Source organism: Cydia splendana, chromosome 4 (assembly GCF_910591565.1).
Source record: "Cydia splendana chromosome 4, ilCydSple1.2, whole genome shotgun sequence".
Lineage (NCBI taxonomy): Eukaryota > Metazoa > Arthropoda > Insecta > Lepidoptera > Tortricidae > Cydia > Cydia splendana.
Window position 1 is genome coordinate 1,803,904 of NC_085963.1, and position 19,859 is coordinate 1,823,762.

The following is a 19,859-nucleotide window of genomic DNA, read 5'->3' on the forward strand; positions in this document are numbered from 1 at the left end:
TAGAAAGCTGCAATTTGGCATGGGTACATATATCATGCATTGCGGCAGCAATAAATTAAAAACTATAAAAATTTTTTTTTGTTCCAATAGCGTGGGGTACCGTTGGATAGGTCTTTCAAAACGAATAAGGAGACTCTTTTTTGATATAGTAAATTTTTCGGAAATAATCGCTCCAAAAAAAAAAAATATGTGCCACCCCTCTATCTTTTGAACCATGGGTCCAAAAAGTATGACAAAAATCGTGAAACAAAAGCTTAATAAATAATTTCAATGAAAACTATAGCAAACATGATCGGTCCAGTCGTTTTTGAGTTATTGCTAAAAATCTCCTTTTTCTTAGTAAAAAGACGTACAAAGCGCTGCAAATAGGTACTCCCTGTAATTTATAATGTACCTACATGATACTTACGAATATCCCCCGTTTGGCCTATTTTGACAGAATCGTAACTACGAAACTCTACACTGAGCAATTGAGCATGGCTCGACATGTAGCTTATTTTCTGTCTTGCCAAAGTCTTTCCGTTCAAAATGATCGCCACAAACGTGACGAATCTTCTGCAACTTTTCTATGGGTAAATGAACGAGATCTTCTTTTCCAGTCTAGCTTATCTAACCCAAGTTATACACCTGTAAGCAAAGTGGTTTTGGCTTCCTTTTCATTGTGTACTGTAAACATAATATTGAGGGACACAAATGATGCAAATTAAAATAAGTATTGCAAACATAAGAGGAAGATAGTAGTAGTAAGTATGTGCTTTAAAGTGATTGCGACATTTGGGTAAAAGTAAAATATGAAATTGAATAACACGTAAGCTTTTATCGTAATAAAAGGTCATATTTGAAAAAGAAATGGAGATTATAGAGATTCGATGATGATAAACAACGTGCGTTGTGTCGGTCTAATAAGTACCTACCCTGTGCCCTAACTATTAGGAGAGACTTACAGGTAGCAAACATAGCAAATTCAAATAATACACTGCATAAGTAGCAAATAACATTTTTAGGAATTTATAAATTGAAATAGACGTCATCTTTGAATGCCTGGGAAGTATTTGACCAACAACTTTGATAACTAGAGACTGATGACCCCACAGTCAAACTCATTGTTGAGTTTTGCTGGGCTATGACTATTTTTAAGAATACCTCTGTATTTTATTAAATAAATAAATAAATAACATTTAGGGCGAGCAATACGTGCTTGTTCCTCCTATTACGGAGTGGCGGAGACCGGATTCGAACCGGCGTCTCGGTCGGTCTTTAGCTTGTTACGCGGCTGATAAATCAAAATGTTTAATAAAATAATTTGATTTGTTCCCTGGTAGTTGTATTTCGGAACTTGTAGACTTACCGCTGTTCATCCTTGAGAAATTTGGCAAAGAATCCTCCTCGAGTGATTTCTCAGACACCGCATATTTCACAATATCGGTTTTTGCCGGCCATTGTACTATTTTACAACAGTAGGTACGGGTTTCTGTTTCAAATCACCACAAAACTCAGGAGAAGCAAACTCAACTTTAGAAAACTGTTATTATTTTGCAAAATTTGCACACGAATTATGTCAATTTTGTATTTCAAAATGGTTGCCGCTCGTATACGCATAATGTCAAGTTGGCATTTCAACAGTGCTGCCGCCAATGCCACGCCGCTGAACTAATTATGACAAATATCTTTGCTATACGTTTGTTCGTAGTAAGAGAGTTTCTCGCCACTGATACGACTAACTAAATATAGGTTCCGGAACCTATATTTAATGGCTCACGATCGTGCGCCTGGTACCATATCTACCTCAATTTACTTACATCTATGCTTCTTACGTTTAAAAATACGTAGGCTGTTCCATAAGTCTTGCAATGGAAGGAATCTAACAAGCTTTGACATGTATGACTGAGCGTATGGTTATCTGCCATTAATTACAAGTTCTTACATGATGTGTTTGTTGAGACCGCCAGCAGTGATATTCGGTAAATAGATCATAACAATTGTGAAAATGGCTAGTCTCGGTAACCGCGAGTACAGAGTGATTTTCTATTATAATTTCAAATGTGGATTATCTTACCAAGAGTGCCACGAGGAAATGTTCGGTGCCTTTGGTAAAGAGTGCCCTTCCCTTTCTACCGTATTCAGGTGGTACAAGGAATTTCAAATAGGCAACTATAATTTAGACGGCGACGAAAGACCGGGCCGACCCATTACAAGCAGGACCCAAGAAAACATAGACGCAGTTAGAAAACTAATAACTATTAGTAGGCGAATTACGTGCAGACAGATTGAGGAGATTCTCCACATTAGTGCCTCAACACTTAATTAAATTTTACACCAAGACCTAAAAGTTAAAAAGTTATGTTCTCTTTGGGTCCCTCATGTGGGCAGTTGGCACTTCCACCATGATAACGCTCCTGCTCATCGAGCGATCAGAACTCATGAGTTTTTGGAGCAATCGGGGCTTACTGTGCTGGACCACCCGTCTTATAGCCCCGACCTGGCACCGTGCGATTTTGGTCTCTTCCCGCTGATCAGGAGCCAGTTAAAAGGACGACGGTTTGCGACTGATGACGAGATAATTGAGTGCATGGGATGAAGCCTGCGCCAGTGTCACAGCGGAGCGGTGGAAGATCATGTTTGATGCATGGTTTGAACGCATGCATAAGTGTATTAACACAGTGATGGTTTTTATTTTGAAAAAGCTTAATAAGAAATTACACTTTTGCAAGACTTATGGAACAACCTACGTATATATATCGTTTATTATACAAATCTGTTGATAATTGGGAGATAAAAAATAATATTAAGCGCGGGTAAGAGTGATCTCAATGCATGATCGTGCGCATGGTCTAATAAAACATGGTCTTCCATTCCCAGAGTGACACGGGCCTACGTCACAATAACATTGCCACTTTATTTCAACATAACATGTTACATGGGTACATTATACCTATGGTTAATAAGTTAAAATATTTCTTTATAATTTTATAATTTTCATTTATATGTATTTTAGCTTAAATTTTACAATAACACGTCATTTTTAATTACTCGTTAGCAATATCTTCCGATTCACGAAAGAAATTTCAGACTTTCGGGTAATTCTGTTTATACTACTGGCAACACAGGATAGCGCTGTGCACATTTGACAATTCGGATCTAGATAACTTCATGCCCTGACGGTCATCCTTGTCGAACGCGTGTTAATTGTTATTTCCTTCTCGCTCAGTGTCAGCAGTCGCAGTGTTTTCCAAACTTTTCACGCCGTAAGCTTGGTAATTAATGCCGTTAAAATAATTTTCACCGTTGGTTAAAATTCTCCCACATTTCAAAGTTTGAGAACCTGTAAACAGCATGATGACGTAGGCGCGTGTCAGTTAGGTCATACGCGAATCTCGGAATGGAGTACCAGGCGGAGTATATTATTATACCATGATCGTGCGTGAAGTCGATAACAGGTACTTAGGTCCCTTTTTATAGTTTGTCGTAAATAACTCTTAAACGGTGGCCCGTAGCAAAAAGGATTCTATTACATAAGTAATCTACATAAAATGTTCTACAAAAAAGATTCAGTACACTTTTTCGCTATGATCAATATTAAAAAGGATATTAAAGGGAGAAAATAAATTCTACGGTCCCCTTTTTTAGTTATTCGTAAATAACTCGTAAACGATGGCCAATAGCAAAAAATATTTTATTACATGAATAATTTACACAAAATTTCCTACAAAAAAGTTATTTAAACGTTTTCGCTAGGATCAATATTTAAAAAGGGGACCTTAGAATTTATTTTCTCTCTTTAATATCGCTTTTAATATTGATCCTAGCGAAAAAGTTTGAATAACCTTTTTTTGTAGGAAATTTTATGTACCTAAATTATTCATGTAATAAAACATTTTTTTTTTCTATTGGCCATCGTTTACGAGTTATTTACGAATGACTAAAAAAAGGGGACCTTAGAATTTAGTTTCTCCCTTCAATAACTTTTTAAATATTGATCCTAGCGAAAAAAAGTAGCACTTATTGCATAAGAAATCTGAAACAGTTTATTTACGTAAAAGATATTTTTTGCTGTGGGCTACTGTTTACGAGTTATTTACGAAAAACTAAAAAAGAACGATTGTAGAACAAATTATAAGTACTTTCCCACCTTAATATGAGATCACTCTGACCCACGCTTAATATTATTTTTTTATCTCCTATTTATTAACAGATTTGTATAATAAACTATATATATATATTTTTAAACCTAATAAGTGTAGCTTTATGACTATATATTTTGTATTCAGATTTCTGCCTCACTTTTTTTTTAAATTGGTATATATAAAAAAATCTTAAATACGTTTTTAGTCTTCTATTTTATTCTTTATTTTGTTAGAAAGTGCATTGTTATTGTTCTAAAAATAGATTCCTCATTTTTAATTTATACGAATAAGAAATATCACATGCCCAAATAGGTATAGTTTTAGAGAAATATTGCTCCAAGTGAAGCGCGGCAGCGTCAAACTTCCCCCTCCCCCCACTAAATTAGAGGTGGCTCTCTACGGCTCCCGGTCTGTATCTGCTCAAGACCAGCTAAGAATCAACTGTGCCAAGTTTCAGCGCATAGTCACAAAGTGCAAGGTCCCCATACAACGGTGTGCACTAACAAACCAGCTATAAGTTTCGAAAAACTCATTGGGGAAGTCTTGTTTTAAATGTCATCTAAATGATATACCTAATGTACTGTTGAACAGTTGTTGCGGACCCGGACACTTCCGAAGTCACGTTGAGGAACTCGATGGAGAAAGGCTACGTGACTCAATTCATTCGCACGGTAATCGGGAACGGCAGTATATTTGCTCCAGGTAAATACAAACAACGCTTAATTTTGTTAAGGAAAAACGAGTAGGTACACGCAAAACAGTTTTTGTGCAAATAAATATTTAAGTACCTACATACATTTACAAGCATATGCTTATATATTAATCGCAAACTTTAGCCACGTATTCTGTTGTTATCTTGGCTAGGCTCCTTGGGGGCCTAGACAAGTGAAAATCTGTGATAGAATAGTAGGTACAGTAGGTTCAGAAAACGGATACCTATTTAAAAAGGGCACGTATTTAACCGGTCAACTAATTAATCGAATTTGGGCAGTTAAAAAAAATAAAACTGGGTACCTTGCAACGGGGTGAGTAGGTTTCGCGGGAGAGTTGGGTTATGAATGGGGAGAGAAGGTTTGAGAGGGGGGTGAGAAGGGATTTTAAGGCTACTGCTACAAAAATAATGTATTCCAATTTAAAATGGTGCTATAGTAATACGCATAATAAAAAAAATCGATCCAACAATCTTCCAAAATCACCTTTGTATGAAAAACCCTCTCACCCCAAATACGAGGCACTACGGGGTGAGGTGGGTTTTCCTCTTTATCGTCAAAGTTATGAAATGGAACTACCCAAAATAAATTACAAACTATAATACAAACGTCCGAACCACTGAACTATTATTATATACCATTCAGTTTTCACATGTAAAAATAAAATTTTATCGAGGTTTGAAAGTCAAATTTCACCCAACTCACCCCATTTTACGGTACTAAAATTAATAGATTGGCAACAAAAACAGAGCCTTAAAATATATCAATATGAGTTGTATTTTGATGCCGTTACAGTATTTGTTTATTTTTAGGTATACTTACCAAATATTTATTTGGCAACTGAATTATTATATTGGAGACTATTTATGAAGCACATTTTAAAAAGAAAACGGCTATCTATTAATTAAAAAATGAAGTTATTTTAAAATATTTTGTTTGGTCACTACACGGTCAACCTAACACGCTACTCCTCGCTGTGCTCGTCGTCGCACCTATCTTTTGACTCTGGCAGAATACAGTGGTAACTATTGAAATTAGTAATTAAAATTGAAAGACCTAATGGTATAATGGTATGGTGTTTCATGATTATGTAGGAATTGCGACTATGAGTACACTGACCATTGGTAAATTAATTTGAGGTGATTTGTGGATTAGGAAATGTATCAATTTGAAAACTTGCTTTCGTGGCTATACTACCTGAAACGATATGCTCAATATGGATTACTTAGGTGTGAACAACTAGATAACAACCAAATTTTATGATCGCTTTACAATATTAGTTGGCAACTTATTATTTTAGACGCCAGCCTATCACTTCAAGTTCCCTACATATTTTTTGGGTGGCTTGATATTGCTGCCAGTTTTTTAATAATCTGATGCTTGAGGCTAATATAAACTTATTGGCGCTAAAATATTAATGGACAGCCAAATTATATTACTATATGCCCAATGAAAGTTCCTGTTTAATATTTTTTCACGCCACTGTTCGGAAATGTGACAATAGATGGTCTAAAACCAAGCTGGAAAGTAGGCAATAGCTGTAGCACCTGAACCACCACTACTACAATGTTTCATTGTTATCATCATCTGTCATTCATTGGTGACGGTTCGCTACAGCAATTAGACGTGCGCGCTGACCTAAAATTTGCCGGCGGCGGCGCGCCGGCATTTTAGGTTGGCGCGGCGCGGCGGCGCCGGCGTGTAGTAATTTTTTTATTTAGGTATTACCTACAAAAATTAACTATTTATAGTTTTTCACTAGCATTATACTCACGCACACGCTGTTCTTGTACATACAAAGTTTAGACTTATTGCGTAAGTGTGTTGTTCAATAGTTTACTTTAATTGCCATCTTGGTGTTCAATAGTTTACTTTAATTGCCATTATAAAAATGAGTTCTTCTAGTGAAGAGAATGATATTCTTACGCTGCATGACGCCTACCGAAATTTAAGAGACAGCACAGGCAGTGGCTAGTAATTTATGCTACCAGAGAAATCGCGGGCTAGTAGGTACCTACTTATAGTTATGCAAATGTTTTCTTATTTCCTCGCAGTAGTCGTGAAAAGCACTATGTAATGCCTCGGCCGGTAACGCTAAAGATGGACTCGTATTATTTGAGGGCCTCCACTAACGTGTCGGCCCTCAAACGACTCGTCCATCTTTTAGCGGTTTTCCGTCCTCTCCTACAATGTACATACTATAGTTGCCCGATTAATAATAAGCCTTTAAAAAGTCGTAGCGCTTTTTTGTATTAGGTACAATACGGCTGAAAATCTTGAGGCCTTTCTCTAGGGCCCCATTTTTAGGGTTCCGTACCCAAAGGGTAAAACGGGACCCTATTACTAAGACTTCGCTGTCCGTCCATCCGTCCGTCTTTTTTGAAACAGTTGAAATTTTCACAGATGATGTATTTCTGTTGCCGCTATAACAACAAATACTAAAAACAGAATAAAATAAAGATTTAAATGGGGCTCCCATACAACAAACGTGATTTTTGACCAAAGTTAAGCAACGTCGGGAGTGGTCAGTACTTGGATGGGTGACCGTTTTTTTTTTTTTGCTTTTTTTTTTCGTTTTTTTTTTGCATTATGATACGGAACCCTTCGTGCGCGAGTCCGACTCGCACTTGCCCGGTTTTATTATTGCCCGTAAAACCCGTCCTTAGATATACATATGTCAATAACTGTATGTAGGTACATATATTATACAGTTTGAGGAGTAGAATCTACGTTTTAATTATTCGCCCGTGTTACAGGCCACATGCTGTATAACGTACTCTCACACTGAAAGTACAGTCAGCAGCAGAAGTTGCTAAGCGGGCCACGTGTTCAAAATGATCTTGACGCGACTTTATTGTCAAAAGAATAAGAGTGTGTCAAGGTCATTTTGAACACCTCGCCCGCTTAGCAACTTTTGCTGCTGACTGTACATAGGTTAATACTTATTTATCTCTTGCAGTGGACATATGGCGACCGCGACGAAAAATTTTAGCTCCTGTCTTTAGTATGAAGAATCTAAACCAGTTTGTAAAGGTGTTCAATAGACAAAGCATGATCATGGCCGACATGCTGGAGCCGATGTCTGGAGGCGCAGACTTCTCCGTTTGGTCATATTTTAACACTTACACGTTCGATTCAGTTTGCGGTAAGTAAAAGTTGAAATAAAACTAATGAAACGGATTATATCGGAATATACCGTTTCAATAGTTTTATTTCATGAGTAACTATCGCGGTAACCGAAGACAATATTAAGTAAAAGTTGAGTTAGGGGCTATTCATAAATTACGTCATTTCAAATTAGGGGGGGGGGGTCTGGACATCGGATGACGGTTTCATGAAGTAGGAGGAAATGGGGTCATTTGAAGCATGATTTTTGGATGATTATAGATGGGGGGGGGGGGGTCAAAAATAGTCAAAAATCGATGACGTAATTTATGGACAGCCCCTTATGGGCAAACTGATGTCTATCACTTAACAGTAATTGGCGATTCCCCTACTTATTAGGGGTTACGTAAAATTTAAATATTTCTTGCTAAAAAATAATTGGTACATGGTAAGTGAGCCTATGTCTCTTACAATTAAATACTTAATTATAGTATAAATAAAACAAAAATCAACATTAGTTGTATGGTAAAGATATGTACGACCTTAACACGTATAGGTACTTAACGGTATTTGTAAGTCAATTATAGATTATAGTATACAGGGTGATCAATCCAAATGGGTCAGTATGGAGAAGTCAGAAACTATGAGAGATAGCGAAATCTGTTCTTAGGAACCATGGCTTCGATTTTAGATTTAATAATAATGGCATTAAATTTTTTTTAAATCTATCATACATAACCGGGATTCGAACCTGGTCAATATTCTTTATGTAATCGCGTGTAGTATTTGTTTGTATGGCAACTTTTAAACGATGCGTGATAGGTGGGGGATGCTCGACCAAATATCATAGAGGGCCCCGAGACAAAACAAACTACATAAAAAAATCAAAATGGCCGACTTTTTTTTTATTTTTTCAAGTTGGTCCAAGCGCGCTGAGATTTGGCACGCGGTGAGCCTGGGGGCCCAAGATTACCATGACAACAATTTTTTTTGGAAAAATCCAAAATGGCGGCGGACACGGGCAAAGGCAAATTTCCAAGTAGGTTAAGCGAGCCCGAAGGGCAAGCTTCAGGCCGGGAGGCCGAAGGCCGGGAGGCCGAAGGCCGACCCCGGCGGAGGGCCGAAGGCCCTGAGCCTCCACCCCGACTCCCAAAACGCGAGGCCGAAGGCCGAGCTGCGTGAATGCGGTGCTTCCAAGCGTTCTACCAAGTCAACTGTCTTGATGAGCGAAGCCGGCGGGCCGAATGCCCGACGGCGAAGCGTTGAGGCTTGCGAAGGCCGAAGGCCGACCTCCGCGTAGGGCCGAAGGCCCGAAGCGTCACACAAGAGGGGGATGTTGGAGCTTAAACACGACCCAACACTTTTCCTATTGGGAGTCGCGTTTTGGGAGTCGGGGTGGAGGCTCCGAGCTTTCGGCCCTCCGCTGGGGACGGCCTTCGGCCTCCCGGCCTAAAACTCGCCCTTCGGGCTCGCTTAACCTACTTGGAAATTTGACTTTGCCCGTGTCCGCCGCCATTTTGAATATTTGGATATTTTTTTGACATAGTAATCTTGGGTGCCCAGGTTCGCCGCATGCCAAGTCTCAGCGCGCTCGGACCAACTTGAAAAAATTAAAAATAAAGTCGGCCATTTTGAATTTTTTTTAATGTAGTTTGTTTTGTCTTGGGGCCCTCGAGCACCCCCCACCTATCACGCATCGTTTAAAAGTTGCCATACAAACAAATACTACACGCGATTACATAAAGAATATTGACCAGGTTCGAATCCCGGTTATGTAAGATAGATTAAAAAAAAATTGAATGCCATTATTATTAAATCTAAAATCGACGCCATGGTTCCTAAGAACAGATTAAGCTATCTCTTATAGTTTCTGACTTCTCCATACTGACCCATTTGGATTGATCACCCTGTATATTATTAATTATTATTTGTATTTCCGCTTTAAAGTTAAATATAGATCCAACACGTAGAGGCCGTTTGGAGAGATTTGATTATTAATTATTATTTGTCTGTCTTTCCATATCTCGGGACCATGGGGTCCCGGACTTTTGGGAGGCGTGCGTGGGGCCGAAGCCAACAGCACAGAGGACTTTAAGACAAATTAATCTAAAAGCAAGGGATACACGTGGCGGATACCATCCCCGAACGCACAATGTGATACATCCGGAGATGGTCCCCGCCAGGTGCAAAGACTATTGCAGTGCAGCACTTTTGTGCTGCGATGGGAACTAAGGTCATAGGCTATAGATTTGAATGTTGGATGGACTGGATATCAGACTATGGGAGGAGACTAGCGGACACCTGCCGTGACAATCAGTCTCATAATTGTAAAAGACAGCTAGGTGGTGAATCGCCAACTCATTGAGTGGGCCCCGCAATGGCCGCACGCACAGTGCGAAAACAGGGCAACACTTTGGAGTGGCTATGGGGTTGTCGAGAGGTGAGTCTGCGGTAGCCAGATCCCGGTAATCCGTTCAGCAGGCCGCCGGCGTTATGACATTTTACACTTCCAACCTGGAGCATAGGTCCCGCTCTTGCGACTCCACTCTGGCCGGCCGGTGAAGGCAAGCACAGAGGCGAGGGCCAAAAATAATTAAATCACTACGTTGCGAGGGCCAGATGAAAGTGCCCTCTGGAATAGGGGTCCGCGGTGTCGCCACTCACCGTCAGCTCGCCACAGGCGAGCTGTTGGGGAGTAACGACCCCACGGACCCGAGTGCTCCCGAGAGTCGGTCAGGGTCTCCGGCGTGTCTTCGTCGGTGGGAGTGGACCCCAAGGGGACCCGCAGGACTCGTCTCTGGCTTGCTTTCATTGGCCGTCCAGAGCAGAGAGGAGTCGTTAGAGCTATATGCTCCAGGGTTGGCACTGAAAGATGCATAAGACGCGAGTTGGCACAGTGGCTGGTAACAGCCACTGGGTAGAAAGCGGCGCACACCTCTCGACACCCCTGAGCCGCTCACACCGACGTTGCTCCTAGTCGTCTTTACGACGGCAGTTTCAGGGGCCCATCTAGTCAGCGGCGAGTCACCGCCTGCCTCGATAACGTGTACTAACGATTAGCAATAGCCCAATCTTAAGTTCCAGCCAAACTTCATAAGCCCATAAGCCCATAGCCCTAAACTCTTTCCATTTTTGGTACAATAGCTCTAATGCCTGCTGATACCGGTTCACGGGTATCTGTTGCTGTACCCGTGAATGGGTTCTACGTTTTAAATACATGACATCAAACGTGTCTTAAAGGGCCTCTGCGATGTTGGCTTCGGCCCCACGCACGCCTCCCAAATAAAATAAAAGGTCCGGGACCCCATGGTCGCGAGATATGGTATCAAGTTATTTAAACTTGCTTGAACGATGGATGTTCACTACTTACATGCAAAATTAAAATGTCTTAAATACAATAGGTACAAAGAAATTCATGTTATAGTATGAAACACTATTGTTAGATTGACCTCAACGGCCATAATTTTGGTCATAAATCAATATTTTGGTAAATCGTAATCATTGATGTTTTTAGATACCACCTTAGGCATTGATTTAAACAGCCAAAAGAACCCAGAGCACAGTTTTCTCGTGGCCTTCGACTGGGTGTCGCGAGATTTGGCAAAACGAATGACGTCCCCGTGGCTGTACCCGGACTTCGTCTTTCAGCGGCTGCCGACGTACGAGAAGTTTGTCTATCACAGACAAAACATACATAACTTTGTTGACGAGGTACTTAAATAGTCGAACGAGCGAGCAAAGTGAAGCGTTCTTAGATTCAACTTGGAGCGCAGCTATGGGGCTCATCCCGGCATTTCGAAGGGTTTTCATTTTCAATACCTAGTCTGTTCCGACGTTATTAATTTGTTCTAAAATAAATGCTAATTAGTAATTAGGTAAACGCGTAGTTGAGGGGCATACCTATATATTTTTTAAGTTACAACACGAGCAGGATCGATCATGGAGTTAATGGGAAGGCCCAGAGGCAATTTGCTGATACTTAAGAATCGGTTAAGTTACCTAAATTTGATGTCAAAATTGTAAAAATCATGAAAATGATGGTAATTTTATTGCAAATACAATGGTATAGGGTTGCCTGAAAAAATCCGGTCACAATTAAGGCTTGCCAACTTGCCAAGCTTTTAAATAAAATCAGAAGGGGAGACTTTTAGCGATAACTCATAAACGGCTCAACTGATCAAGTTTGTTTTAATTTTATTTGAATTATTTTTTTAAGCAGGTTTATGATTTTTTTTATAAGTTAGAAGGAAAAACCTTTTCTTTTCCTTTCTAAACGATTATTTCCGAATTGATTCACTTTATCAAAAAATGTTGTTTAAAGACCCCTATTTATTTTGAAAGACCTATCCAATGACACCCCACACTATAGGGTTGAAACGATAAAAAAATTGTCACACACATTTTGTCTCTCAAAGCGATTATTTCCGAAAATATTCAGTTTATCAAAAAATCTTTTTCTAAAACCCCTATTCATTTTGAAAGACCTATCCAACGACATCCCACTCTATGGGTTGAAACGAATAAAAAAACCTTACATACATTTTGTTTCTTTCGAAGCGATTAGGTATTTCCTAAAATATTCACTTTATAAAAAATGTTTTTTAAGAAATTCAATTTTGGAATCTTTCACTTGCTCGGGTATCAATACTAGCACGACCGGTTAAACAACAACTTTACTTTGCCCTGTTGTAAAACAAATTAACTATTAGTCTTTAATAAAGACGGTAAAATAACCTAACAATTTTGGATATTTTTGTATATTTTACAGTAAGATTTTTACTCTTAATCGAAGTGAAAATTAGAGCGTATAACTCAGGCATAAAATGTCCATTGTCCAACTCGCTGCGCTCGGACCAATAAATTACCTCGGATAAAAATGGATCGCTTTATGCCCTTGTCGTACAATCTAGGGATGTTGCGGATGCAGATTTTTTGACATCCGCGGATGCGGATGCGGATATTTAAAGTCTCACATCCGCGGATGCGGATGCGGATGTCAAGATTTGGTAGTTAAAAAACGTCAAATATTACATTTTTAGCAATTTTTATTTAAAAAAAACGAAACGTTTAGTATTTGAGCAAGAATATAGGTGCGTTTTATTTAATAAACAGTAATATGGGCGACTTTTCGGGATCTAGACGATTTCGTTATATATAATGACGAAATTACCTAGCACTTACGCCGCCGGCGCCGCCGCTAATACATTCCTGTTATCGACTTGGTCGACATCCGCATTATGCGGATGCTCCGCATCGATTTCATGCGGATGTGGATGTTGAAAATCATGCGGATGTTCCGCGGATGCGGATGCGGATGCGAATATCCGCAACATCCCTAGTACAATCTACTATTTTATATGCGCTAGCAGTTGTCAAGCGGGCCCCAGGCTCCTATGACATGAGCCGTGACGTGACAAAAATACCGGGGACGGGATAACGCGAGGAAGATGAAAAAAAAAGCCCTAGCAACTGATACGTTTGAAATCGGTGCCAAGCCAATTATAAAGTTATTGCGTAACAAACTGCTTATCCTCTGATAGTTCAGTTTCAAAACATCGAAATGCCGGGACGTGCTCCTAGCCAGCCGTGTGTTCCAAGTTGAATGTAAGAACTTCGGTTCACTTTGCTCTTATACAGTCATTACTTTTATTTTGTATTTGTCAACCCAGTGGGTTTGGGAGGATGGGGGGTTGAGGAGGGTTGAGGGGGGGGGGGGCACCTTATCTACCCAGGGTACCCGCAACTCTATGGTCCTAGGGAACTTTATTCAAGGTCCATGTGATGCTATAAGAATATGTAGGTAACTGATGAGACCTGCTGCTTACTAATAGCATCTTTTAGATTAACGACCTACGCTGTTGGCAACGGGGCTGGTTGTTCACAGATAATCGTAATGATAGTTGACGTGTATACAATGCGAATTTCTTAAGATTACGCTTCGGCATTTCTCGACCTTAAGTTAGGGGCATACTACGTAAAGGCTATTAGGTTATGAAGATGTAAGTTAAAGCATATTTTTATACTTAAGTGCATACATTTAACTTCTTTGGTGTTCATGTTCAGATAATACAAATGAAACGCAAAGAGCTTGACGCGATTCAGCAAGGAGGAAAGAAAAGTAAGTATTCATTTAATAAATGTCGAAGTCAACAATGTACACCAATTGTAATAACAAATTATTTCTCTGAATGTAAACTGTATTTAAAAAGTAGTTAAGGTATTGAAACTAATTCATTCCTAACTAGATCGCATCGCGTTATACCTAAGTGAATAAGCTTTAAGTAACACTTACGAATTTTACTTCAGTATTTCGCAGCACTTTATTATAATCGGAAACAAAAAATGGTATTTGAAACATTAGTAACTCTAATTAACGATTTCAACAGAAGTTGGCTATTCCGTTTGTGTTAACCTTACCCTTAAATAGACACAAAATATGAAAAGTTTAAACTCTTGGCACTCAATAGGTTTAAATGGTTCTGGCACAGATCAACCAGGCGGTTTTCTCTGTGACCCGTTAAGAAATAAATACGAGTAATAAGACGGCCAAATGTCGAATTAATGGTTAAATCGCTATACCACTAAAGCAACGAGATAACGAGATTGAGAGCGCTTTCACATTGCCCGATCCGATATCGGATGTCGAATGGAAGTAAAATGTAAGACATAATTCTTTATGTGTAGGCATAGGCATAACGCGGGGCCTGACTACCGCGTAGGAAGTCAGGCCCCGTGGCCTGACTACCTACGCGGATGTAGGATCCTACATCCGATATCGGATCGAACAATGTGAAAACGCTCTGACGATGTGCAAATACGATCTATATTATTGCCTACATATTTTTGCAGCAATCAGCACAAGAACTTTCTTAGACATGATGATAGAGTCATCTGGTTGCCTCAAGCAGAAGTACTCCGACCTGGAGCTGCGCGAGGAGCTGATGGTGATCCTCTTGGCCGGCACCGACACCTCCGCCGTGGGCGCCTCCTTCGCCGCCGCCATGCTGGCTCGCCATCCCCACGTCCAGGAGAAACTACACCACGAGTAAGGACGTAAAATAGAAGCTCAGCCACAGACTTTTTTGACTTACTCATGATCTTAATTGCATATCACATTGTATCTTAACCTATTAGATAGAGTTGTGTACAACATGACATCCTGTAGGGCACAGCAAACGACTTCAGACAACTCAGAATCCGATAAACATGATCAAAGTCAGCTGAGAGCGTACCTACCCACTTGGCTTTAATTATGTCATTGACTGTAAAGACTGACCTTACGGGTAGGTACTACGAAGTGGGCTACATAATTATGCACCTTATGTAATCGCGACGAAGATGTGTCATATTTTCACCACACCAGCTCGGAAAGGCTTACTTTGCACTTCAAAAACTGATAGCAAAGTTGCACTTTGCTATCAGTAATTCACATGTGAGGCAAAGTAATTAAATGCAAATTTTGAGTTGTTTGCATATGTTTGCTGGTAGAATTGACTTTTAAATGATGATTTTGGATGATAAATATTTAATAACATTCATTTGAATTTCATTTGGTTTGATTTTGTTTGATATTTTACATTTAATATTTGCTTCGGGTTGGTGTGGTGAAAATTTTTGTGTTTCACTCGGGGGCAAATTTTGTTTAACCCTCGTGCTTTGAAACCCTCGCAACGCTCAAGATTCCATTATTCGAATCACTCGCTACGCTCGTGGTTCAATTTTGGGATCTTTCGCTTGCTCGTTATCAATATTAGCACGAGCGGTTTAGCAACAACTTTGCCCCCTTGTAAAACAAATAACTATTAATGGAGTGTATCCGAAATGAGCGACTTAGAAGACAGATATTTCATGACAATGACAGTTCCATTGGGTTATGTAATACCTACCTTTCGAACCCCATGTCTGATGTAGTTGAAAAGGTATTAAATGTTGTTAAGTGCGGTCTGAGGGACAGAAATGTGTGATGTACCTTGTACCTACTTAAACTAGATTCGGCTATTTACTTTCTTTTAACTTTGTTAATTAAGTCTGTTTTTTATGGGGTGACATATTCGTTCAATCGAAAAAGCCCCTTGTCCCCTTGATAAAGAAAAAAAAAGGTGGGCTACATTTTGGCGGTGGCGTGCGGTGTAATAAAAATGCCCAATACGATTTCCGCTTCAAAATTTACAGAACAAAATTAAATGAGTATACTTATCATGATTCCATAATTTCATTCACCGTAATCGAAATTATTTTAAAATATTTCACTCACCAGGTTAGATATGATATTCGGTGACTCGAACCGTGATTTGACCGAGGAAGATTTGCCGAAGCTCAAATACATGGAGGCGGTCGTCAAAGAGACTTTACGGTTGTATCCTCCAGTGCCCATCACGGCGAGAGAAGTCACCGATGATGTGACATTACGTAAGAACCTTTTTCAGTCACGTTTTTGCATTTATAATTTCTGTGTTTAGACTTTGGTTTAGACCAGCGGTCGGCAACCTTTTAGCAGCCAAGGGCCACATAGCAGTTAACGAAGTGGATGCGGGCCGCACTTTGTTAATATGTATGACTTTATCAGACATTGTCATTTGTTAATATTACATACAAAATAGCCAGGGAGCCTCGCGGGCCGCACGGCCCGCGGGCCGCTGGTTTAGACCACCAGTCCACCACACACACACGGAAGGTTAATTATTCATAAGATAAGATAATAACTTGTACGGCATACAATGAGGGTGATAATATGATAACATTGGGACGAGTGTAAAATACAGAAACCAATCAAAGATGCAGAGTCTAGATTAAATACGAAACCAATCGGTCATTTATTAAAACTCATAAGACTATACAATTAATTGATCCATTATTGGCAAAAGTACTCCCTAAGGGGATATATTATATGTACCTACCTGTTATAAGTGTTACGAGTATTAATAGAGTCGGACCAAGAAAAGTCTGCAGCGGATTTGATAGCCCACGCAGAGCAAGTGTTATTATACGTCATATCTTCGTAGAAGTTTGACGTTTAAAATAACACTTGCACTGCGTGGGCTATCAAACCCGCTGCAGACTTTTCTTGGTCTGACTCTAGTACTGTAGTAGGGATGTAAAGTCTAAGAAATAATTTGTGCCCCGAATTTCACAGGTATTTGCAAAAATTAACGTTTGAAAATTCAATTACCACAAAACATACACGGTGGGCCCATATAACTCGAGAGAGTCGAGAGATTTTAACCACGCATTCTTGCGCTCATGCGGAGCGAAAAATGTTATAAAAGTTTTGGTCAAATTCGGCAAAAAAAATGTGTTTTCTGCACACGATTTCTTTAATTTTTACATCTTACCGAAAAAACATTGCAACGAATAAGTAAAGGTTTTTTTTTTATTTATAGATAAATTTTGCGAGTTCCTTTAAATCTTTAATATCTGTCAGTAGGTATTTCTAAACCAAGTCACAATATATAGTAGCATCGACGCACCCATAAGACTGAGTTATTCATGTAGCTATATATCGCCATTTAGTTCGGACGTGGCTCCAAAACATAGATTTGTTATTTGCAAAGACTCGGATTCCCGCAACGAATTAAAGTATTTCAACACAGAAGCACGTAACTGAATTGCCTTTTTTAACGAATTTGCAGATTCTGGCACAACCTTGGTGAACGGGGTGACTGTGATACTGAACATCTGGGCGACGCACCGCAACCCCACCTTCTGGGGGGCTGACGCGGAGCAGTTCCGCCCGGAGCGCTTCCTGGAGGGGCCGCTCAAGCACCCGTCGCAGTTCCAGCCCTTCTCGCTGCCCATGAGGAACTGCCTTGGTTAGTTTTTTACTGCATATGCATGCATTCATCATATCGGCTGGAAGGCATCCACTGCTGGACCTGTATGGTCTATGGTGGGGTCGATATGGCCTGGGAGAGTTATGGACAAAACTACAAGTCTGTTCTCGACCAAAGGTTCCCTGCGTTCTTTTCTTGATCAGATCATCAGTCCACCTTATTGGGCCTTCTCTGATTGGGTTAGCTAACATAAACTTATGTCTACCACACGAGAAGGTTTCTGCTCCACTGGCCAGCATAATACATCAACATCACAATAGTTTTTATTAAGAAAATCCACGATTTTACTAATACTGCTTATTCAATTTGGTCAAGCTCTGGATCAAATCGACTGCATGTATTTTTGTTTATTAATTTGAGTGCTTTGTTTCTAGGATACAACTACGCTATGATGTCGATGAAGACTATGTTGGCCAACATGCTGCGCCGCTACAGGATATTGCCGCCTTCCCACATGGACGAACACGAGCTCCAGGAACCCTTGAAAGTCTCATTCGACATCATGATGAGGGACATAGATAACTATGAAATAAGGCTGGAGGATAGAACAAAATACTAGGTCAGCAAGGGAAGTCCAAATTTAAATTGATCCAATGACCAGATCAATCTGGGGCATAATATACATACCTATACGTAATATATTATACATATAACAACATACATCGGATGTTTTCATATGGAATGAGTCATGAGACTCATGAGGAATGACTCTCGTGCTAAGTATATTATACCTACATTGTGCTAAGTATTTAATAAATACTTAGCACAATTTACTTTTCTAAAAAATAGCAGATACTATTATTTAATCGTTCGTACGATTAAATAATAGTGTCTGCTATTAAGCAAGCAGTGTAAGTTGTAGTGTAAGCAGTGGTGGCCGAGTGGATATGACGTCTGACTTTCAATCCGGAGGTCGCGGTTTCAAATCCTGGCTCGTATCAATGAGTTTTTCAAAACTTATGTACGAAATATCATTTGATATTTACCACTAGCTTTCCGGTGAAGGAAAACATCGTGAGGAAACCTGCATACATTTGCGAAGAAATTCAAAAGGTGTATGTGAAGTCCCCAATCCGCATTGGGCTAGCGTGGGGACTATAGCCCAAGCCCTCTCGCGCATGAGAGGAGGAGAGGACCGCGCTGTGCCCAGCAGTGGGACGTATATAGGGTGAGATGATGATGATGATGAGGTAAAATGTCTCTATTTTCAATGACCTATATAAAGCACTCCATAGTAATTTTCGACGGTTGTTTTGATACCTCTGTGGGCTCTGGGCCTTGCGATTGCCATCGCCGCCGCCACGCCTCTCTGATAAAATAAGTATATTATAATTAAATTAACGTTGTGATCTAGAAACCTAAGAAATGGACAAGTCCATTTGAAAACATTTTAAGAATACGAACTCAACTTGCTGAGATGCTGAGGTTTGATGTCATAAATTTACTAATCTGAATAGTATTTACTTAGTAAATCCGATATCAGAGGGGGTATACGTATATGCGGTACTCATTTGTTAGGTTTGGCGTCCTTGGACCTAATCGATTCGGGCATTACTACATTTTAGTAATAAATGAAGAAAAAATCATCCAACCAAAACATTTTTATGTAACATGTTGCCAAGATGAAACCATGAGGCTCGCACTGTCAAAAAGTTATCAGATCTCATGTAGTGCCAAGCTTCTAACTCTACAAGCCCTAACTTCACAAACTCTACACCTTATGACCTTACTTGAAAACATTGATAAATGATAAAACTATACAAGGCGTTCTTAATTGCATTTATTCTTTCTAACAACAATTTGATGCATCGAATTTACATCATATCCGTCCTGTCGTTGGCACTCCTGAAATCGACTATAAAAAACTTTGAAAAACTGGCTGACACATGCTTCCGGGGATCGTGGCAATCGATCGTCAATGTTTTGTTTTAATTGGGGTTTTATACCCCAGTAAGTAAAGTGTTTAACCTATTGGGGTATTGTCATCAGTTTACTAAGGTACACTTGACTCTTCAGACATCCCCATAGTAAAAATCAGAAGGTGTAAAGACTGGGCCTAAGTTGAAAATAATCAAGGATATAACGTTACT

The 19,859-nt window shown here is 39.7% G+C and overlaps 1 protein-coding gene across 1 annotated transcript; it reads left to right on the top strand.

Annotated features, from left to right (window-relative positions):
- The first annotated feature begins 1,987 nt into the window (after window positions 1-1,987).
- Window positions 1,988-18,351, top strand: LOC134789611 (cytochrome P450 4V2-like). Its single transcript, XM_063760182.1, has 9 exons — window positions 1,988-2,090; window positions 4,716-4,826; window positions 7,794-7,979; window positions 11,454-11,607; window positions 14,624-14,694; window positions 14,789-14,984; window positions 16,197-16,348; window positions 17,569-17,748; window positions 18,144-18,351. Exons 1-9 carry the CDS (start codon window positions 1,988-1,990, stop codon window positions 18,326-18,328), a joined length of 1,338 nt encoding a protein of 445 aa, XP_063616252.1. The 3' UTR covers window positions 18,329-18,351.
- The last annotated feature ends 1,508 nt before the right edge of the window (window positions 18,352-19,859 follow it).